The sequence below is a fragment of the Megalobrama amblycephala genome, linkage group LG4 (genome assembly GCF_018812025.1).
Source record: "Megalobrama amblycephala isolate DHTTF-2021 linkage group LG4, ASM1881202v1, whole genome shotgun sequence".
Classification (NCBI taxonomy): domain Eukaryota; kingdom Metazoa; phylum Chordata; class Actinopteri; order Cypriniformes; family Xenocyprididae; genus Megalobrama; species Megalobrama amblycephala.
The window spans coordinates 52,494,479-52,518,681 of NC_063047.1; the positions used below are offsets into that span (position 1 = coordinate 52,494,479).

At 40.2% G+C, this 24,203-nt stretch overlaps 1 protein-coding gene across 3 annotated transcripts in view; it reads left to right on the forward strand.

Moving 5' to 3' along the window:
• Window positions 1-3,196: 3,196 nt before the first annotated feature.
• Window positions 3,197-24,203, forward strand: part of ntrk2b (neurotrophic tyrosine kinase, receptor, type 2b) — a 48,671-nt gene continuing 27,664 nt past the window's right edge. Inside the window, exons 1-7 of one of the 3 annotated variants that reach the window (XM_048189945.1) lie at window positions 3,197-3,550; window positions 11,334-11,408; window positions 11,496-11,567; window positions 11,697-11,765; window positions 11,874-12,019; window positions 12,126-12,277; window positions 21,998-22,130. In XM_048189945.1, the coding sequence (XP_048045902.1) occupies window positions 11,380-11,408; window positions 11,496-11,567; window positions 11,697-11,765; window positions 11,874-12,019; window positions 12,126-12,277; window positions 21,998-22,130 (601 nt within the window). In that variant the 5' untranslated portion in view covers window positions 3,197-3,550; window positions 11,334-11,379. Of the gene's footprint in view, window positions 3,551-8,372; window positions 9,337-9,356; window positions 10,335-11,333; window positions 11,409-11,495; window positions 11,568-11,696; window positions 11,766-11,873; window positions 12,020-12,125; window positions 12,278-21,997; window positions 22,131-24,203 lie in introns of those variants that run through there. The other 2 variants (XM_048189943.1, XM_048189944.1) reach the window with 2 other exon arrangements.

Here is a 24,203-nt window from a genome sequence, read left to right on the forward strand (position 1 = left end):
AAGCTAAGAATCTAATTGGGTAACGAGGCTGTCAGCCTTGCAATATTGCCCCGCCCCTTAGTATTTGCTTTCATTACAGGCTATCGTCATAGCAACTGAGAAGCGCTGTAGTTATCCTGCTTTTAACAGCTTGGTATCATATATCATAAATTAAAAGAGAGAATTTGTTTCAATTCTCGCCTTTACTCACAAATTTACTGTTGATAAACTTCCCCCTCTCTTGTCTTTCGCATTGGACTGGTTTGGTTTGCACTGCATTGTGAAAAATAATAGGCTACAAAACTCAGTAAACCTGATATAGCCTCATAAGACCCAGGGGAAAAAAGTTTTTTGAATTTAGTCATTAAATTGTTTAAAGCATAAGAAACAAATGGGGAAAAAATTGAAAATGATATATTTATTCATATGTTATGCTATGTTCTCATAAGTGGACACCAGGACACAGTTGTTTAAAAAATAAAAGTACATGAAATTACATGTATAGGCAAGGGTGTAACTTTGATTTGAAAAGTGTGGGGGGGGGGGAATTTGTACATTTTAAAGATAAATTCATTAATCTGGTTAACTTTGAGGTTCAAAATAAAGAGCTCCAACCCATGTTCAGTGTGCAAATTGAACAAAGAAAAAGTCTGTGCATTGACTTGTACCTGGATCCACTGTTAAAAATAAATTATCCACCCGCCAACCGCCTGATGATATTCTTTGATTTAGATATCTGAATGATATTATCATGCTTATGATATAGATATCTTAAGCATGATAATATTGTAACATATCACACTGAAGTAGGTTGCTTATAAATGAACTTTTATTTAAAATGTTCCCTTCAACCTTAAATTGTCACTACATTACATGTTTCATTACATCATTGTAGGAAAACCTATGGAGTCAAATTAATGCCTTAAAGTTTTGCACAAAAATAAAGTTTTGCAAAACACAAAAAAGAATTGAGCAATAAAAAAATGTTTTGCAAACAAAAATAAAGAATTGCAAAGGAAAAATAAAGTATTGAGCAGAAAAAAATAAGTTTTGCAAACAAAAATAATAAATTGCAAAATAAAATAAAGTAGTGCAAAAATAAAAATATAATCAATTACAAAAATCAATGACAGCTGTAATCCTATTTTATCTTTGCCACTTATTTTTCATGCTCAAACCTACTAAATCATTTGCAATGCTCATTTTATTCTGCGTTTCAGTCAAGCGCTCACGATACTGGTTTTCTTTTGCGCTGCACTTTTCTGTGCGGATCTCTTTATGGCACTGGTTTGACGTGGGGGTGGAGTCAAGAAACGGGGTCACGCCCCCGCGAAATGCATTGGAGGGGAACGTAATCAGCGACAGGTGAAATAATTCTTTGACATGGTTAAAAATAATGAATGGTTTGTTTTTGTTGGTTTGTTTAGCATATGTTGTCGCCAATTACGACCCCCTCCAATGCATTTCTTATAGTAATATGACCTGTTGTGCTCTGTCTCACTGCCTGTATCCACTTTTGTGTCCTTAAACATTCGTTTTTTGGGGTCGACAGCTTATAAAAACTTATTTCTGGTTTTTTTTAGCTTGTTAGCTGTACACCTTGTCACACAGCAGCTTTTAGGCATTGTTCTGTTTTTTGTAATGAGTCAGAAAAGACAAGGAGGCAGCCTCATGCATTACAAAGTCAATGGAGACGGTTGGATTGTTTTTCCCCCGGTGGGCATGGTTTTCAGATTATAATAAATGCGCTCTGTCTCTATGCTTGATCTGTTCTGTTGCGATCTGCGTCTCCTGCCGATGACGTGTTTCTCGGGGGCGTGCCCCCGTTTCTTGACTCCACCCCCACGTCAAACCAGTGCCATAAAGAGAACCGCACAGAACAGTGCAGCGCAAACGAAAACCAGTATCGTGAGCGCACGCTTGACTGAAACGCAGAATAAAATGAGCGTTGCAAATGATTTAGTAGGTTTGAGCATGAAAAATATGTGGCAAAGATAAAATAGGATTACAGCTGTCATTGATTTTTGTAATTGATTATATTTTTATTTTTGCACTACGTTATTTTATTTTGCAATTTATTATTTTTGCTTGCAAAACTTATTTTTTTCTGCTCAATACTTTATTTTTCCTTTGCAATTCTTTATTTTTGTTTGCAAAACATTTTTTTATTGCTCAATTCTTTTTTTTGTTTTGCAAAACTTTATTTTTGTGCAAAACTTTAAGGCATTAATTTGACTCCATAGAAAACACTCTTATCAGAATGATGGAGGCGGCCGCCTCTTAATTCTCTATGCAGGAAAAACCCAGCTGACAGAAAATGTTGCGGTTTAAAGTAAGGTGACCAGATTTCTGAAAAATGGAAACCAGGGACATTTCCTATTTTAATGGTCAAAATTTCATCGAAATCTCTATTAATTAAAAAACGGGGAAAATACTTTTTTTTTTTTTTTTTAAGTTGTTGTGGGTTCCACATTGATTTTACATTAATAATTATTATGATTTCATTGGTCTGGTTTTAATACAATTCTCAAAAAAAAAAAAAAAAAAAAAAAAAAAAAAAACTAACCAGTATGTCTAGCTGCAAAAAAACTATTAAACTATTACACTATTTTGAAAAATCACATTACAAAATAAAACAACATAAATATGAGATAAATAAAACAGCAAATATTTTTAACATTTATTATTGAATTTAATATTTTCCATTTTCACAAGCTGTTTTGCCTACAGAAATTAACTTTAAGCTTTTAACTATTTTTTACTATTATTTTGCATTTTAGACTCATTTTAAGCACTAAGAGAGTTGCAAGAGTATTGTTATTATTATTTTTTTATTTATTCATATTTGAGTGTTCCTTCACCATGTGATATAGTTAAGACGTTTAAAATTGTCCAGAACAATCACGCATCATGTTGAGGCCCTGTTATAAAACAAGTAACAGTAATACTTTAATTTAACATTATCAGTTAGTATGTTACTACCTGAAAGCTGAAAATGATAACGATGTTTGATAAATGATGATAATGGCGCCGGGGTTGCCAGGTTTTCACAACAAAAGCCGCTACTCAAAACTGTGGTCCCACGGTAAAAATCCAGGGGGTAAAATCCGCGTTTTTGGCGGGGCTCCCCAGGTAAAAGTCGCATTCCAGGGGCTAAATATCATGTTATTTGGGTCGCTTCAACCCGTGGAAAAACGACCCGCGGGAACAGTGAAAATGTACCCCAATGGACCCTTCGCTAAGCCCCGCCCTCCTTAGTTACTGTTGCTACGCCTGGCAAGCTTTCGAGCCTGGCAAGTCATTTACAGTGTGTATGCACCGGTGTCAGACATTTTCAAGGAGATAATTAGTCATTTTTGGCGAACAGGTGAAATATCTGAGAGAGCAAGACAAAAGGGACTGCAGTATGCATTCGAGGGATATATCCACGACATAATATGCAACCGATTAGAAAATAATTTGATCAAAATTGAAGCTAAACCTCCGAGCGAGCAGCAGCCGCCTCATATGCTGACCATTCAAATGGGAAACACACAGTTTATTGAGGAAAAGCTTTGTTCATCCACAGCAGGTAAAGTGAAATTTGTGAAAATAACCAAATAATTATAAATCAAACAGCTTATCCATAAGTCTTGTGGAATAAACACAAGACGTTAGCATGACCACTTTGCAATGATAACATTCTCCCGCTTATACTACATTCTACCGCTTACTCCGTCTTGCCTTTAATCATATTATTTCACATTAAAATACATTATATGCATTATGAACAAAGAACCGTCATTATTTCCAAGCAACGATGTGCTGAGTTAGCTAGCTAGCTAACCTACCCGGACTTACTGCATATGCATACATCAATATTACATCATTGTCGTCATGATAAATAACACACAATTACTGTACTTGCATTATTGTTAAGGGTAGGTTTAGGGTTGGGGAAAGTGTAGATGTTAATAAAGCCATAAACCACGTTAATATCACGCTGGAAGCACAATCTGATAGGTAACGTTAGCATTTTTCAGATTTTGCTAACGTTACCCACTGTTTCAATGGGAGGTAGTAAAATCTGACAGGGTAGCACAAATTGTCAGAACACCGGCACTTCTCCCCTTGGGTTTTAGGTTTCGAGAATGGAAAAAAAATTCCACCACCCCGTATAAACTCGGGTATCAGATTAACACAATCCATAAGCACAACGCTTCGGCATGTTCCCTCGCTCGAAAGCTTGACAGACCTCCCGCGCCTAGTAACGGTTGCTAAACCACGATTGGCCTGTGGCGGTTTTCGGGCGTGGCTTAGCGAAGGGTCCATTCCGCTGGGAAAACCATAGACAGTAAAAGAAAGGGGAAAACAGCGGACTTGGCAACACTGAATGGCGTTCTTCTCTCACGTTCTTCATGAAGTAGCGGCGCGCGCGCGACCAGCGTGGCTGCACGGCTCCCTCTGTTAGTGAACATGATCACTACACGATTGCTCCGATTACCAGCAGGCTGCTGTATGCTGGTCGGACATTTTTGCAATGTATTTGCGGGTTATTTTGAACAAGCTATAAAACGGGGACATTTCCGGTGACAGAGCACAAAAAACCGGGACTGTCCCAGGAAAACGGGGACGTCTGGGTCAACCTAAAAGTGGACTCGTTTTGATGCTACACACAATGTTCTTAGGCTACATTAAATATTTAGCTAACAGTCTAAATAAGAAGTTACCTAGCAACAGTGTATGTTAACGTTAGCTTAGTTAGCTCTTCTTTCATTTCATCCATGACGACATTAAAGTCATCTGTTGCTGTTTCTGGCGTTTCATCGCTGACTGCCACAACCGCGATACCTCCTCATATTTCAATGAGCTGCTTTTAGAGTGTGTACGCGACGTTCATGGACGCGGACGTCCCCCTGTCCCCAGTGGAAATTACGCCCTTGTGTATAGGCAAAAACAATGTTTTTTTTTTTTTTTGTTTGTTTTTTTTCATTCACCAATCAATTTTTAGAACTCAGTAAGATTTGCGAAGCTCCCCCTACAATTTCCTTCAGTGAATCACACTGTCGTAAATATTCCAAGCGCAGCTCTGGACTACAACGACTACAACGCTCACCAGCGCAGTAGTTTTGCAAATACAGTACAAGAAATCTCGATGGAGGTGGGTAATTTTCGAAATTGTCTTATAAAGTCATAATATATACATTCTTTTTGAATTACCGTAAAGCATTTTGTCACTCTCGCGTGAACGTGAACATGGGGCGAGATTGTGTCGGCTCGGCGCAGCTCAACTTGCAAGTGCTGTTTTCTGGCGTAGACGTGCCAGAGGGGGTTAGTGCACGCCTCAAACACACCACTACAAGTCAATTAACAATCGTAAGGACTTAGAAAACTATTTATGAAGGTAAAAAAGTTACTTAGTTCTGCTTTAACCAAACATAATTTAAAGATGATTCTCAACTATATGAAAGATGAATGAATTGATATACCATTTTACTTTATGCAATATGTAAAATGGCCATACATGGGTTTTCCCATTCAATGCAATACAGTGCTCAGCATAAATGAGTAAGGGTGTACTCATTTACACTGAGCACTGTATTGCATTGAATGGGAAAACCCATGTATGGCCATTTAGATACAGTGTATAGATACAGTGCTTAGTGTAAATGAGTACACCCCCTTTGAAAAGTCTCGAAAATCTCAATGAACACAAAAACAATTTCCAAAATGTGGTTTATATAACATCTGTTTAACTTATAACATGAAAGTAAGGTTAATAATATAACGTAGATTACACATTTTTCAGTTTTGCTCAAATTAGGGTGATGCAAAAATAAGTACACCCCACAACAAAAACTACTACATCTAGTACTTTGTATGGCCTCCATGATTTTTAATGACAGCACCAAGTCTTCTAGGCATGGAATGAACAAGTTGGCAACATTGTGCAACATCTATCTTTTTCCATTCTTCAAGAATGACCTCTTTTAGAGACTGGATGCTGGATGGAGAGTGATGCTCAATTTGTCTCTTTAGAATTCCCCATAGGTGTTCGATTGGGTTCAGATCAGGAGCCACTGAATCACTTTCACCCTGTTCTTCTTCAGAAATCCAACAGTGGCCTTAGATATGTTTAGGATCATTGTCATGTTGGAAAAGTGCACGATGACCAAGAGCACGGAGTGATGGTAGCATCTTCTCTTTCAGTATAGAGCAGTACATCTGTCAATTCATGATGCCATTAATGAAATGCAGCTCCCCGACACCAGCAGCACTCATACAGCCCCACATAAGGACACTGTCACCACCATGTTTCACTGTTGGCACCATGCATTTTTCTTTGTATTCCTCACCTTTGCGACGCCATACAGTTTTGAAGCCATCAGTTCCAACAACATTTATCTTGGATTTATCTTGGTCTCATCACGCCAGAGTATAGAGTCCCAGTAGTCTTCATCTTTGTCAGCATGGGCCCTGGCAAACTCTAGACAGGCTTTTTTTGTGCCTGGGCTTTAGGAGAGGCTTCTTTCGTGGACGGCACCCATGCATGCCATTCCTCTGCAGTGTATGCCGTATTGTGTCATGGGAAATAGTTACCCCAGTTTGGCTTTCTACTTCTTTAGATAACTACAGTGAACTTGCATGCCGATTTTCTTCAACCCTGCTCATTAGAAGACGTCCTGTCGAGGTGTTAACTTCCGTGGACAACCTGGACGTCTCTGTGAGAAGGTTGCAGTTCCATCTTTTTAAAATGTTTGTACCATTTTTGCTACAGTATTCTAACTGATAAGTAAAGCTTTGCTGATCTTCTTGTTGCCTTCATCTTTCTGGTGTAAAGAAAATATTTTCTTTCTCAGGTCTTGTGACATTTCTCTTCCATGTGGTGCCATTGCTGACAGCATGAAATAGGAAGGGGTTTTAACACCCTTTTATAGTCAACTGTCTGCTGGACAGCTGTGTAATGAATAATTAGACTCACCTGTGGTTGAATTCTTGTTAAATTAGACATTTGTAGTCTAAAATTTAGCTTTGCTCCAGAGATTTTCAGTGGGGTGTACTCATTTTTGCACCACCCTAATTTGAGTAAAACTGAAAATTTTGTTCTCTAAGTTATATTATTAACCTTACTTTCATGTTATAAGTTAAGCAGATGTTATATTAAACGTAGTTGTATGTCAACATTTTGGAAATTGTTTTTGTGTTCATTGAGATATTGTTTAAATTGTTTCAAAGGGGGTTTACTCATTTACACTGAGCACTGTATCTATACATTGTATCTATTTTGCATATTAATGTGTTCTTGTAGCAAGATATAAGGAAAAAAGACGTGCAATAATGAGAATAATAGTTGGCAACATTTTCATAATAATATCTAATATTTCATAATAATATTAATATGCAATTTCTTTCCCTATTCACTTGTTGTGTCTCCTAAAATGCCTGATAAACATGATTTAAGTCCTCGTGTCTACTACAGTGGACATGTATGAAATCAATGCCCTGTTTTGTAACAGAATGTCATAATTTGATTAGAAAACTCAATAACATTTTCCTGAGATGTTGATTTATAACAAACAATTAGAAAATTTTCAGATTTAAATGATAATTACAAAATATTATCATATTTCCATAAGAGTGCTAAATTTGATCATTCAGTCATTTTGAAGACCAAGGAGAAGTTGTTGTCCTGGTGAAACCTCCAAACATTTGGTATATCTGAAGAGCCCTGAATGTGTTCTTTATAGGACATCAATACTTAAAACTGACATGTAGGCTATGTTGTCAGCGAAATACACTAAAATATTATGTCCTCGTACGTGGACATGTGGGACCCAGGAGGATAGACATATAAGAATTCATGACATATCTTATCTAGTACCGTTGCCTCTTTTTTACGACCAAAAGGCTGGTTTACTGGAGGGAATGTAATCATTTGTGTAGAAGGAAAAATCAAATAGTTAATTCTGTGATTGCAGCTCACATTGACCGTGATAAATGCCTTTGTCGCCCTCTCCTGGTAAAAATATAACAGTCCATCACCTTTCACTTCATTTTTTTGGCTTGTGCAATAGTAATTTCCTAAACCGAAGGCCCTCAGTGTGTACTCATGCTGAAATTAACTCAAAATGTTTATATAATGCGTGGAATCTAGTACAGATGGGCTCTAACTTCTCTCAGAAGATGAATACGTACGTAGAAATGCAAGCTTTGCTGTCGCATGTGAGATTCATAGGCGCATTTTTCCAAACACATCATAGCGCTCGCGCCGTTCCCTTCACTCACACAGATTCGTTAAATACAACATTATTGATATTATTATTAATATTACTATTTCGTCTCCTTATCATAGACTACACTGCGATTGGAATGCGAGACTGACATGGGTACAAAAAAAAAAAAAAAAAAAACATCCTGGCATTTTTGTTTAGTAATTATTTTTCTAGATGCAGCCCATCTTGTGCGTCAAACAGCACGTCACACTCCGGTAATGGCTATTCATGAAGTTGTGGTATTGCTGAAAAGAGCATGATGGAAAAGCAACTCAGCCAGCTCATATTGAACTGTTAAACAGACGAAAAAAATGAAAACAATCAAGTAATTTCCCAAATGATTTGATATAAAAACAATCTTTGACAGCCTATACCAAATCTCCGCGTCCCTGCCAATATAAATCTCCCAAAGATAGCCCCTCCGACAGCATAGGTGATCAATTATTGCCGATATGGCAAAGCTGAGAGCATCTTTAACGTCCCCCTCCACATGTAATTACAGCGATGGCTGAGGGAGATGCGGTCGGTAATCAATAGGCGCTTGCAGGTACGCGCTGCTGCCTCTTCACACGCGCGCGCACACGCACACTGTCTCGCTTGTTTTCTTCCTCAGCGCTGGATGTGAGACGTCAGCGTCACCACCGCAGCCCATAGACACACACAGCCTGCGGCCACACATTTTACCACCGCGTCTGGAAGGAGCGAAGTCCGGATAGCGCAACATATTGGCACGCGAACATTTCCCCGTTGCGTTATCACCTTTCTGCGGAGACCAGAAAAGGCCACTCCATGACAGTCTCGCGTCGCGCACAACGTCTTTGCGCATCCCACAGCAGCGGCGTCTCATCTCGGAATTGCTGAAAATACTATAAGACATTACACAACAGTGAATGCATCGCGCTAGACCTGCTATGACCGCAGGGGTTCATGGAATGGCTCGCTGGGGGTTGTGTGGGGTTTTATTCGGGCTGCTGAGGCTCAGCTCGGCTTGTCCTGTGTCGTGCTTTTGCAATGCCTCGAGGATCTCGTGTATCGATCAAGAACCAGGGATCGAGGATTTCCCTGTCTTGGTGCCGGAGTCTGACATGGAAAACATCACGGATATGTAAGTGGAGTGTTTTACTGAGAAATAAACCGGGAGACCTGCTCCAGCTTCACGGATGCGTGAGGGAAAAAAAGAAGGAAAAAAAAAAAAAGAAAAAAAAAAACATGCGCGTGTGTTTGTGAGCGTGTGCGCGTGAGAAGTGTGTGGGTAGATTCCTCAATTCGTCGAGGGACAAAATAAGTTTAGTGCTCTGCTGTTCCATGACATCCACAACCTGACCATTTCAGCCACCGCTATGAGCATGTGTGGAGTTTGCTACGATAATTCAGGGCGTGCATATGAGCTCTTGACATCAAACAAGACCATAGGGTGACATGCAACAGACATTATGTCGTGTGTGAGAGGATGAGAGCGGTTGTAAGGGGTCGGGGACACGTTATATAGGCAATAAGTTGGCATAATAGCATATCTAAAGGGTGTTTTTTTTATAAAGATGATCACTCAGAGAATAATTTAGTGGGGCTGCTGACTCACCTCAACTGACTTTCTCTACCATAGTAGGAAAAAACTCTATCGGCTTACACTCAAATTCATAAATTGGCCACATATAACGACATAACTGAATTAAATGCATATCGGCGAAGATACAGCTTGCGCTTCATAGAGATTTATCAGTGATGATCTGATCTGCTCGAGTGCCTGCATTAGGCAGCACTGACTTGAGAGACCGTCAAATGGCTTGGTCATGGGGAGAAAAAAATGTCCTTTTAGGCCTGCCGTGAGGGAAACGCTAATAAACTGCTGTTATTTCCGAATGAAATTAAGTTTTACGCGTACATTATTCCATGAATTGTTGTGTATGGGCTAGTTGGGGAGTAGTCTAACGTGTCCGCAGAGCAATAGGCATCGGCGCCTACGCAAATATGTCACTCCGTTTCCACGACAACGGCTCACTGGACCCACTCCAGGCATGTGCGCGATGTAGTGAAATCATGGCTTTTTTTTCACGCGCATCTTTATTAACTTGTTCATATGGTGACGGTTGATGTCAAATTACCGTGCGTCTATTTTAGCCGTCTCTGAAAAAAATGCCTGTTGATATTGGGTGATTTAAAATTTTTGCTCTCATTTTATAATTGTTTTTGCATGCCAGCGCCTTGGAAACAGTTGGCTTGAATTTATTTGTTAGGCGCGTAGCTACCTTGTTAAATTATACGTTCTCATAACGTATTAAGCTAGCTAAAGAGTATCATGACTTTCTTGACTGAATTAGACTGCGATGTAAATACCATCGTACATGCATTTCAATACCATATGTAGCCTACTTTTTTTGTTCACTGAAACCATTGGCTTGATTAATTATATAGTTACATATACATATAGAAACTTACTACACTAATGAAAAAAGTAACAAAAATACAATCAAAATTAGTTTTTTGGAGAAGTATAGATACACTACTGTTCAAAGGTTTAGAGTCAGTAAGACTTTTTAAAGAAATTAACAGGCCTACTTTTATTCAGCAAGGATTCATGAAATTGATCAAAAGTGACAATGAAGGCATTGTTACTTTCTTTCATTAAACTTTCTATTCATCATTTTCAGCACTGATAATAATAATAATAATAATAATAATAATAAAAATGTTTCTTGAGTAGCCTACCTATTCAGGACATTACAATGCTTTCTGAAAGATCATGTACCACTGAAGACTGGAGTAATGATGCTGAAAATTCAGCTTCGTTATCACAGGAGTAATTTACAACATAAAATATATTAAAATAGAAAAGAGTTATTTTAAAACAATTTCACAGTATTATTATTTTTTACTGTATTTTTGATCAAATAAATGCAGCCTTGGTAAGCATAAGAGATTTCTTTGAAAAACATTTAAAAATCAACCAACCCCAAACTTTTGAACGATAGTGTATATATCACAGTACTATGGTACTACTATGTTTATGATATATGAAGATGAGAATGATGTTTAATAAATCATGATACTAGTGGTATATTCCACAGCACTTAAGGGTAGTAATCATTCCTTTCCTTTCCACAGCTATATCTCAAATCAAAAAAGGCTATTTACAATCAACGAGGACCATATGAAGTTCTACTCGAATCTCAGGAATTTGTGAGTATTTGATATTTTAAGGTCATGGAAAATGTTGACACTTTACAGAAGAGCAGGACTTATGTGAGCATTTACTGTCTTACACAGAACAGTGACCAATACTCACCTGACGTATGTATCTACGATGGCCTTCTTCAACAATTCCAAACTTCAATATCTGTGAGTCTTGTTAAAAAACTTAATTGAAATGTAATTATTAAGAAAATGTGTGATGTTTCCAAAGAAAATTGTTGGTACTGTTATTCTTTATTTTCAAGTAATTCGGTCTTTTTTGTTTTCTATCTGTAGGAATCTCAGAGACAATAACCTATCAACACTCTCTTGGATGGCAATTCGTAATTCAAACCTGTCGACTTTGTAAGATCTTCTTTTAATTAAAAAAATATGTACAAAACTATGTACAGTGCACTGTTTTTACAGCATACAGATCCTTTGGTTCCTGAAGTCTCTTTGGGATTGCTTTAGGTTGCTCTCTGGGAACCCTTTGCAGTGTGCATGTGAGAACATCTGGATCAAAGTCTGGTTGGATGATAGTGAGAGAGAAGGTCTGCAGTGTCTACAGGAAGGAGGAAGAGCAAAAGCCCTCTCCAGACTCACTCTTCCTTCATGTGGTAATGGAATTCGAACACACTTAATGCACATCTAAGTCGCACAGTTTGTGATAAGAAGTATTAAAGTATAGTTCTTACAAACATGAAATTTCTGTCCTTATTTCAGAGTACCCACGTGTCGAGGTCATCCCTGCTGTAGTCAGTCAAATGGCAGGAAGTGATGCTACTGTGATATGCAGTGTGTCTGGAGCCCCGACCCCTGAGCTCTTCTGGAGCTTAAATTCTAGTGATCACCCTCCTCTCTCAACCAGCTATGAGGTAACACCCTGTTTGCCCTTTAAGTATAAAGCTAGTTGGAATAGCATACTAACATAGTGTTCTTACTGTTTCTGCAGTATGCGTATTGTAGGCAGCATGCAAATTGTCTGTAGGTTTAGATCTACTAAATGTGCAGTATTCAAACAAAACACATTTTTTGTTGATGGATGTAATTATAGCCATGATTTTAAAGGGGTCATGACATTAGAAATAAAATTGATTTTTTGACATATAAAAGGTCTTTGTACCTGTAACAATGACTCAACAGAGTTAGGATCCATTTGCAGCTGTATTAAAAGGTGCTTCGTAGTGTACACAGGCAGGGGTCGATCACCAGCATCAGATACAAACAGGGCTGAGCAGAGACGTAGTCGTAAACCAGGCAATAGGTCAGGGCAGGCGGCAATCAGTAAACACACAATCCAGGCAGACAGAGAACAAAGATCAGGGCAAGCGGCAATGTATCGAAAACAGGGAAAACAGTCCACGGTCATATACAGAGAAATCAGAGAAAAGTTGATAGCAATGGCAAAACAAAACTTTGCAGTGAGTGTGGGGGGTGGGGGGGAATCAGTACTCGGGTGATGGTGACCTCTGGCGGCGATCGGAGGGAGCCACAGAGGCTTGATTTGTGACAGAGCCCCCACCCTGCGAGCGGCTCCTGACGCGAGGAGGAAATCGACGCCGGGGCCTTCCACGAGGTCGAGGGGCCGGTTTGTCCGGATGAGTCCGATGAAAGTCAGCAGTAAGTGAAGGGTCTAGGATGTCATCCGAATTCACCCATGACCGTTCCTCCGGGCTGAACCCCTCCCAGTCCACAAGGTATTGTAAGGTTCTGCCCCGGCGTCTGGAGTCTAGCAGCCTTCCACGATGATGGGTGGAGGTCTCTGGTCACCAGCCCCCTCTAGGTTCTCCTCTCCTCTCGGGCCGCCAGCAGGCTTAAGCAGGGAGACATGAAAGTGGGTGAGATACGGTAACTGGATGGCAGTGATAGACGACAAGAGACAGATGTTATTTGTCCTAATATTTTGAAAGCACCCACGTACCTGGGGCTGAGTTTCCTGCATGGCAACCAGAGACGAAGATCCCATGTAGAAAGCCAGACCCATTGCCCTGGGTGGTAGCTGGGGTGAGGGCGGTTTGAGTGGTCCGCTTGTTCCTTTAAGCATTTCACTGCCCTTTGTAAGTGGACATGTGCTTCATTCCACACGTCCTCGCTGCGTTGTAGCCAGTTATCTACAGCTGGGAGTTCAGTGGGTTCTCCTGACCAGGGGAAGAGAGGTGGTTGATAGCTGAGTAAACATTGGAACGGCGTCAGTCCAGTGGCAGGTTTTCGAATAGAATTTTGTGCGTATTCAGTCCAGAGTAGGAACCGACTCCAATCTGCTTGGTTATGGTGGCAGTATGACCTGAGGAACCGAGTGAGTTCTTGGTTAAGGCGTTCCGTCTGACCATTGGACTGAGGATGGTAGCCTGAGGTCAGGCTGATGTTAACATTGAGCTTCTGAAAGAATGCTGACCAGATTCGAGAGGTGAACTGGGGTCCCAACTGGGGTCCCACAATATCCTCAGGAAGGCCATAGAAGCGGAATACCCAATTGCATAAATGTTCCGCAGTCTCCAGGGCTGATGGCAATCTTTGCAAAGGGATGAAACGGCAGGCCTTGGAGAACCAATCAATCAAGGTGAGTATGGTGGTGTGACCCTGGGAGCTTGGGAGATCAGTAACAAAGTCAATGGCTATGTGGGACCATGGCCGCTGGGGAATGGGTAGTGGCTGGAGGAGACCGGCAGGTACCTGTTGGGAGGATTTGGACATTTGGCAGGTATCGCAGTTCTGGACGAAAGTAATGGTATCTGACTGCAAAGATGGCCACCAAAAATTGTTATTGAGAAGCTGCACTGTAGCATTGATGCCTGGGTGTCCAGAGCTGGGTGTGTTGTGTACTAACTTGAGTACCTTGTCATGTAGGCTGGTCGGAACGTAAGTCAGGTTCTGGGGACAGTGTGGTGGTGATGGATCGGTAACCTGGGCCTCAGTGATTTCAGTCATGATATCCCATTGTACTGGGGCTATGATGAGTGTTGGGGAAATAATGGGTTAGTTCAAAAGGGGTTCAGTAGAGGTTTCAAACTGCCTGGACAGTGCATCCGCCTTGACATTCTTGGAACTGGGTCGATAGGTGACGGTGAACTTGAAACGTGTGAAGAATAATGCCCACCTTGCCTGTCTTGGGTTGAGTCATTTCGCTGAGCGCAGATATTCCAGATTACGGTGATCAGTTAGCACCAGGAAAGGAAGTTTAGCCCCTTCTAGCCAATGACGCCATTCCTCGAAGACCGCCTTCATGGCAAGGAGTTCTCGATTGCCCACATCATAATTCTGTTCAGCTGGGTTGAGTTTTCGGGAATAAAATGCACAGGGGTACAGTTTGGGGGGATTACCGTGTCTCTGCGAAAGAACAGCTCCAATGCCCGTGCTGGAAGCATCAATTTCAACAGTGAATTCCTGCTTTGGATCAGGGTGGTGCAGTATGGGTGCTGTCGTGAAATGTTCTTTAAGCTGTTTGAAGGAGTTGCTGCCGTGGGCCATGGTAGATGACTTCCCCCCCTTCCTAAGCATGGTGGTCAGAGGAGCTGCAATGGTACTAAAACCTCTAATGAAACGTCTGTAAAAATTGGCAAAACCAAGAAATCGTTGGAGCTCCTTAACCGTGGTTGGCTGGGGGCCAATTCAGAACTGCCTGTACCTTGGAATCATCCATGGTGACCCCCTCTGAGCTGATGATGTATCCCAGGAACGAGACAGAAGTCTGATGAGATTAGCACTTCTCCGTTTTGGCAAAGAGCTGATGTTTGATCAAACATTGCAGCACAGAGCGAACATGTCCTTCATGGTCCTTAAGAGAGTTAGAGTATATGAGTATGTCGTCAATGTAAACGATGACCCACCGGTTCAGCATATCTCGGAAAACATCATTAATGAACACGGAAGGACTATTGACCAGCCCGAACGGAATTACGAAGTATTCATAGTGGCCGTGGAAAAGGCGGTCTTCCATTCGTCCTCCTCACGGATGCGGATCAGATTGTAAGCGCTGTGTAAGTCGAGTTTGGTGAAGTATTTGTCAGAGCGGAGTTGTTCAAGAGCTGCAGGTACTAGTGGCAGAGGGTAACGGAACTTGACAGTAATTTCACGATAGTCAATACAGGGGCGTAGACCGCCATCTTTCTTACTCAGTGAATGGCAGAAGTGGAGAAGTGGATGGCAGAATGAATCCCTTGGACAATTCTTCTTTGATATATGCTTTCATGGCCTCAGATTCAGGTTGGGAAAGATGGAATATTCGGCCTCTAGGGGGCGTGGTTCCTGGCAGAAGTTCTATGGCACAGTCGTTATCACGATGACGGGGTAATTGAGCTGCTTAGATCTTGCTGAACGCCTCGGTTAAATCGTGATACATAGAGGGAAGCTCAGGGAAGATTGGCGGGCATTCATCTGTGGGGCCAGCAGTGTCAAGGTTGAGAGAGACGGGCTGCATGCAGTGGAGCAAACAATGATCTGACCAGTGTGTTATCTGTCCTTCTGCCCAGCAGACTCGTGGGTTGTGCTTCTGTAGCCGTGGATGAGAGGGTTTTGTGGTGAATTAATCAGGAACAATCATAAAATGTAGAGCTCCAATCTGGAGAGAGAGATCTCCTGTGGTGTGGCGAACATGGCCCATCCCCAGAGGGCCCCCATCTAGCGCTGTCACTGCCAACACAGAGTCACATGGAATTAGAGGAAAGTTATGAGATTTGGCAAAATCAGCATCAATCAGATTGGCGGCAGCCCCAGAATCTAATAGATTCTGGTAATAGATTTATCATTTACAGTAAGTACTACTGGTAGCTCAACATTGCTTGAAGTGTGGTTATGTGTACTTACTGCAGAGGGGTTACTTTGGGCAGTACGAGTGGGGCATGACCACAGTAGAGACAGAGCTTGAGGCGCATACGGCGCTCCCTTTCCTCGGGTGAGAGATGTGTATAGCCAAACTGCATGGGCTCAGAGTCAGAAGAGGTTGAGGGGACAGCAGCGAGCAGGGAAGAAACCCTGGTGGGGCGTCTTGAATGGGCCAAGTTATCAGTACGAATGGCCAGATTAATAAACTGATCTAGATTCATCCCCTCGTCGCGGCAGGCGAGCTCAGTCTGGAGTTCTTGGGTTAATCCTTTCCAAAACAGTAGTTTTAGTTGTGCGTCTGACCAGCCGGTGCTGCGGAACATTAGAGCATAATCCGCAGCAGTGCTTCTCCCCTGATGGAGAACTAGTAACTGCTCGCCAGCCTCCTTACCTCCCTCAGTGTGTTCAAAAATTTCACGAAATCTTTGTAGAAAAGAGTCGAACGTTGCGAAGGCCGGTCGGCCATCGTTCCAGACGGCAGTCGCCCATTCCAAAGCCCTCCCCGTTAGCAGAGAACAAACAAAAGATATGCGACTCTGATCGGTGGGATATAGAGCGGGTTGTTGTGTTACAAACAGGGAGCATTGAAGTAAAAAGCCCTTACATTTGTCTGGGGACCCATCGAACTTCTCAGGAAATGCTAGACGTAGGCAGGTTGTTGTCGTCATTATGGTAGAAGTGCTGGGCGTGGGCGCTGCCGGCATCTGGCTCGGTTCGGATGCAGGAAGACGGAAACTTTGCATCGTCTTGACTGATTTCTCCGTGAGCGAGGTCAGACGGTTCAGTTGTTGTTGATGAGCTGCTAGAATGTTCACTTGTGCTGAGACTTCTGACGACAGATGATAAAAAGCTGCTGGATCGGTTTCTGGCGAAGTTTTCTGTAACGATGACTCAACAGAGTTAGGATCCATTTGCAGCTTTATTATTACTTTATTACTATTTTATTACTTTATCACCATCAGTACTCAGGTGATGGTGACCTCTGGCGGCGATCAGAGGGAGCCACAGAGGCTTGATTTGTGACAGAACCATTAAAACATCCAACAAGTTTCATAGCTTAAAACATCCTCCTCATAAACAAAGCATTAATTTAAAGCTGCAGTTCGTAACTTTTTTGGTTAAAATAAATCTCCTTAGCTTAGCCCGATTCACAATGGTAAGCTTGTAATAATGTTTTATAATAAAATCGATACTGGTGGGTTTCCACTGGAAATTTGAGCATGCAGCCGTTCGTCTTTGCGTCATTACGTCACGTATGTTAAAATAAAGGAGTCCCGGCTAGTAGGCTATATGGCATGTGAGGATGCTGCTGGTAGCAGATCATTTATAGCCTTTTCTCACAGCAGCTGGAATAATTACACATAATTTTGATGGTGGATTGTAATCCAGAAAGGTCCAAATGACAATCATCAGTGACAACTGGAGATTCACCCATAGTCAAAAGCAAAAGACTTTGGACTGCGGAGTGGCTACAGAAATTGAAATCTACAGGTAATGCTAAGACACACTAAATACACAGTCACGTAATGCTGATGTTGTTAACATTAACAATTTGAGAACAAAGTAAAACAATAATAATAATTTGCACGGTTTGACATGATCCAAGCTAAGCAATCGTTAGATTTAATCACCATTGGCAGCGCGATTTATTATGTAATGCTTTTTTTTCTCAGTTGGTCAGAACAAAAGTGTCAGACATATTATTTACTTGTTCAGATTACATTTTCCAGTGAAAATTCTTATTTTGGTCATACTTCCAAGATGTAGAATCTGTGATTCCAAAGTACTGTATCCACACCGATATGGTGACTGATAGCAAACATTAGATTCACCCGCGCTGAGGAGCCATGCCGATGCACAACTCGTGTAAAGATGATAATTCCGCAAATAAATGCAATTGCAGGTTTCAAACAGATGACAAAGAGGCAAAACTTACGGACTGCAGCTTTAATCAAGCTCCAAAAACCTGAGACATCACACGGGCAAATACATTTGCATATGACTGCCTCCAGTGCAGAACATTAGGCTTGTTTGACTTGAAGCAGTGGCTGCACAGACCGATCTGTGTATGACATCAAAGTACCGTGAGAGTGATTAGAGAGCATACGGCTCCTTATGCTTTTAAAAAACATGCACTCCATGCACTTGAGTCTGTCAAAAACAGGACAAATTGAAGGGTGAAAGAATGTTAGCTTTCACGCAACCAGTTTAAACAGCTTGTTTGCATCTCTGTACAGCCTTCAGAAAGATCCCAGCACTGGAAACAAGTAGATGGTTATTTTAATGGTATCCCGAATCGCGGATTATATCGCGGATTATATGTTTGTTCGGAGCATTTTCTATTGTAAACAAGGCACATGGAGAGTTTGCAAAGAAACTTTCGTTGAAAGATGAAGCAGCCAACTGTATTGAATCTGACAGCAGCTGCATCACAAACCATGAGTTTATATGGATAATATTTTCAAAAAAGTACTCACATGCAATAGCGAGTGAGCGTTGATACTGTTTCATATATAATGACGTTAGCCAATCATGACAGTGGCCATTTACTGATAAGCCTTAAAGGAGTCGCTTCTTAAAAACGGATCATTTCAGAGAGATAGTCAGAATAAAAGTTGAAAATAAATGTTTTTCCACCATTAGATGTTTTAGCAATGATATAATGACCATATATAATTATTTCTCAGTCTCTTTATTAGAATATAAACAGAAAATACAGTAAATTTGAATGCAATATTAAAAAGCAGGGAAAAAAACAGCTTTTAGAGGCTAAAGTGGCAATTATTTAGTGACCTCCCCTTACACTTGAGCAATAGCAGGAACCTGGCCATCTTAAACATAAATGGAACAGAAAAGGACTGTAAGGCCAAGAAAACTTTCGAAATCTGATGAGAAGTTTCTCAGAGTTTCTTTTTTGAGAAAATGGAAGAAGTACAGGAGGTCACACTAAATACAGATTTTTACATTTTGTGTACATATTTCCAGTACTTTCGGTCTGTATCGTAATAAAGAGACTGAAAAATAAATATGGATGGTCATTAAAACATTGCTAAAACAACAAAGCTGGTGGTGGCCTAAGACTTTTGCACAGTACTGCATATTTGTTTTGTTTTCTGTGTAAAAAACTTTATTAACATTATAAGTGAACCTCAAGGAATACATTAAAATAATAATAAAAAAAATGTCATGACCCCTTTAAAGGATAGTTCACCCAAAAATGAAAATTCTATCATCAGTTACTTTCCCTTATGTTGATCCAAACCCTTAAGACTTTCATTTATCCTTGAAAAACACAAATGAAGATATTTTTAATAAAACTTGAGACATTTCTGTCCCTCTGTTGAAAGCCCATTCCATCAAAACAGTTCATAAAGGGATAAGAGTAAAAGTAATTCATATTAATTGAGTGGTTTAATCCAAGTCTTCTGAAGAGATACAATCACTTCATATGATGAACAGATGTAATTTAGGCTTTTATTCATATATAAAAATTGATCAACACACAAACAAGGTAAACGCATCAAATATGGTAAAGAGAAGTTCAATTGTTCTTTCTTGACCAGCTAGAACAAGCTTGTTAGTTCTCGGATGCCATGTTTGATGTGCTCTGTGCATGTGTGTTGATTAATGTTTATATTTAAATATAAGCCTAAAGTAAATCTGTTTAACATATAAAGTGATTGTGTCTCTTCAGTAGATTTGATTGTAAACTGCCCGGATTAATAATAATGGATTAATTTGCTTGATTCATTACAATATTTTTATAATGTTTTTGAACCATGAGTTTTGGTGGAATGGACTTTCAAATGAGGGACAGAAATCTCCCAGGATTCATTAAAAATATCTTCATTTGTATTTCAAAGATGAACAAAAGTCTTATGTGTTTGTAACAACATGAAAGTGAGTGATTGGTGGCAGAATGTTAATTTTTGGGTAAACTAACCTATCAATGTATTTATGCTAATATTCCATTCCGAACAACAGCCAAAGTCTCTTGAGCTTTAGCATCAAATTTACCATTCTTTGTAGATAGCATCATGAGATTTCCACAAAATCATATGTAACCTTAGATCCTGATGATAAACTAGGTGGAATACTATGGAGCCCCTAAAGGGACATAATGAAGGAAAAAAATAAGAGATGGGAGGAAAAACGTTTAGTTTCGTGGGGGGATGCAAAGGTTTTGCGAATGAAGGCAAAGTTTCTCGAGGGAAAGCAACATTTTTGTGAGCGAGCGCAAAAGCATTGAAATATATTTTTTCCTCCCATCTTGTCCCTTTAGGAGCTCAGTAGAATACAATGTTTAACACACTAATCCAAAGTACAGTGATATTTTACATATTTTATGATAGCCCTTGTAGAAGGCCTATACAGATCTGCCATCCTCACATCAGTTTTAACCTCTTTACTCCTTATGCCAGTTTTACACATTAAGGACATTTAAACATTTAATCTCTGTAGCATCCTATAATGGGCTTTTAAAAATCATGACTGATCACAGCTCTGAAGCCACAGCTACTTGACTCTAGCCTGAGAAAGCATTACATTTCCATTAATATTTAAAATTCTCAGTGTACTACTTACATTAAAGGAGCCTTCACCCATGGTATAGCAGCCTGTATGACAGATTAAATATACTAAGGTGTAGAATAAGAACATGGATTATTTAGCTCCAGATAATGGTGCTTTGTTCGCCTGGGATGTTTGGTGTTACTGCATAGTTAAAAATGACTATGGCAACCATCGCTGATATCATTAATCCTAACCAAGAGTATTACAAGTACTGTAACTCGACCAGCACAGTTTGTGCTACAGACAGCAATGATTTTGTTAGCAAAAAGTTTTGTATTTTTGCCTAGTGATAAAATGACTGAAAAAAAAATCTCATGTACTCATAAAGGAGGGACCTGAGTCATATCTAGAAACACTGAAAAAAAGTTAAATGATCATATCATTTATTCAAAGGGAATTTTATATTGGTCTAATCGAAAATCATGGTTTCCGGCTAAGTTAAAGCAAATAACACTCAGCACAGAAACAATTAAAAGAAGAATCAGACAACAATGACTGCTGAGCAGCTGTCTTGTATCAGTGAGATTAAAATTCCACTTGCAAAAAATGCAACAGTGAGTATCCTTATTTCCCAAACAATTAAAAACAATTGACATAGTGATAAACATGCCTCTGTCCCAACTTTTTTGGAGTGTGTTGCAGCCATCAAAATCAAAATGTGTTTATATTTACAAAATGCACTTAAGTTGGTCAGTGAAAACATTAGAAATGTTGTCTTTTGTGTGTGTGTGTCAGTTAAATAAAGGTTTAGGAGAATTAACAAACCACAGATTCTTGATTTTATTGCATTTTACAAAATGTCCAAACTTTTCTGAAAATGGGGTACAAATGAGAATATTTTTTGGTTGGTCCAAAGTTGGTACAAAGTATCATTTTTCTCAGTGTACCACAATATCAGAAAGACTTTTGGGTGGGCTTGTTTGAGTTTGGTCAGTAAGAAACCACTTATAAACAACCCTGAATACTCTAGCAACCACATAACAACACCCTGGCATTCACTTAGAACACACTAGCATCATGGTGCTGAGTTTTGCATGGCCAAGCATAGTTCACATTTTCTTCAGTAAATTTAATAGTGTAAGTTTCAAATGGAATCTACATAATTTTAATCAGCAAAACAGCCAATATTTAAACAAGGCCAGGTTCCTGATGATGTTTAAACACAATCAGATCAGATTCGAGTTGTGGTTTCTTTCTTCCAGATCAGCAAAATGGAGCTGCAGTCTGCGCTGACTCTAAGTGGACTTTCACCTGATGACAACGGCAGAGAGCTCACCTGCAGTGCCGAGAACATTGTGGGCCAGAATGAGGCTTCAGTCCTTCTCAATATTCTTTGTAAGAACTCACAGTCTCATGAGTGGATTTGCTTTGCATTGTTTTGTTCATTCGAGTGAGCCCCAAGTTAAGTTTCTTTCCAATCCCCTTCTGACAGAAGGCCTAGAGCTCAAATGGTGGGTCATTACCAGTGGTGGACCAAGCACACTAATTCTGTACTTGATTTAAAAAAAATTTGATGAAATATTACTCCGTAAATATATTAGTATGATTGTATTTTAGTGCAAATCCATCTCTCATTTGGTTAGAAGCAACCCAAATTTGGCAGATGCCAACATGGACAGGTTGCGTGACATCCACATCCTTTTACACCATGAATGAAAACTATTGAAACAGCTGAAAACCACTAACTAAATGTCAGCCGGTTTTCTTCATTTCCATAAAAAAGTAACAATTTAACATAATTAGTTTCTTTTTTAAAAGAGTTATGCAGTAGTGTAACAAGTTACTTAGGGTGCGTTCACACTTGTCATGTTTAGTTCGATTAAAACGAACCCTGGTGCGATTGCTCGGTTAGTGCGGTTCATTCGAACATTTGTGAACGCCGCCATCCGAACCCTGGTGCGCACCAAACAAGCGGACCGAGACCGCTGAAAAGATGGGTCTCGGTCCGATTCCAAACGAACTCTGGTGCGGTTCGAATGATATATGAACGCAACACGGACCAAAGACATGTAAACGAACCTAAAACAGGAAGGACAGAATCCTCACGCATGTCGGTTTTTCTTGTCATAGTCGCGAGTTTGCCCATCACAGGTATCAGACGCGCGTCTCCATACAGCAGATCGTTTGTGTGTGTGACGGATGGATGCCCACCGCTGTTTTGACTACTCTACACATTTTAAAAGTTTTCCCGAGTTCCCAGCTGGCCAAAATACCATCATATGCGGGCTACGCACCGCTACACACACACAACGAGCGCATTTACCTCAGCACACAGCATCGTTTTGGATGTTCGGTAAGTTCCGTCTCAAAATAGGCAATACGTCATAAAATCCGACCAATCACATTGTGAATGTATCTCTCTGCCTAAAGCCGGGGACACACCTAACGATTGTGAGGCCGATTATGAATGTAAATTGATACTTATGACTGATCGTGCTCAAACGCGTCCAGTCAGAGCCAGTTGCGTTCAGTCCGCGATTGCAGTCGGTGTTCAAATTCCATGTGTAAGTATATCTGCTTCAGTCGCAGGAAACAATCGCTGTATGTTGAGCACAGTCTTAGAATGTTTTAGCTAGTTGTTAAATGTGTGCCCGGCTTTAAGGTTCGGTATCTTTTGGTTCGGTGATAAAATTGCCAATCTGAACGCTAATCGGACCAGGACTAAATGTTTTTTTTTTCTTCTTTGGTCCGGACCAAATGAACCAAACGAACTGAACTACAATGGTGAACGAGTAACCTTTCTCAACACTTCTGATGACCAGGGACGGCGCTAGGGGTGGGCTAAGGGGGCTGGAGCCCCGAATGTTTTTCCAAAAGCCCCGAATCTTTCAGGTTTGAATGTTCTTAATAGTGCTGTCAAAATATCATTTTTCTAAACATATCTCTCTATTAAAATATGTTAAGCAGTTAAATACCACTTTTCTACAGTATCCATCCATACACCTGCAGCGCTTTCTCTCTCTTTTCTCCGACAGAGCGTTCACGCTCACCGCAGTCGTACAGAGCCACGCCTCCTGTCACTCACTCAGAGCAGCGGCAGGCCTCGAGACTCTCTTTCGGTCCGGTTGAGGGGTTTATGTTACGATATAACAGCTGATATGACAACTTTGTCAGCTTAACATTCATTCAGTGTTTCCCATTAATTACCCTATGCTGCCATTGTTTCATAATGAACAGACAATTTAAAACTACATAGCCTAAATGGTCTATATGTTGTATTTTGCCAACAAACTAAAATCGAAACCGTGATATGGCTTTGTGCCTTTATAAAACAGCAAAATACAGTGATTAAGTATATATACAGTCTGTCTGTGCTGCGTGTTTTAAAGAGAAGTGCACACATTTGCTCATGCGATCAGCTGGTAAAAGCAAAATAAAATTGCATTAATTACTACAAAAGTAGGCCAT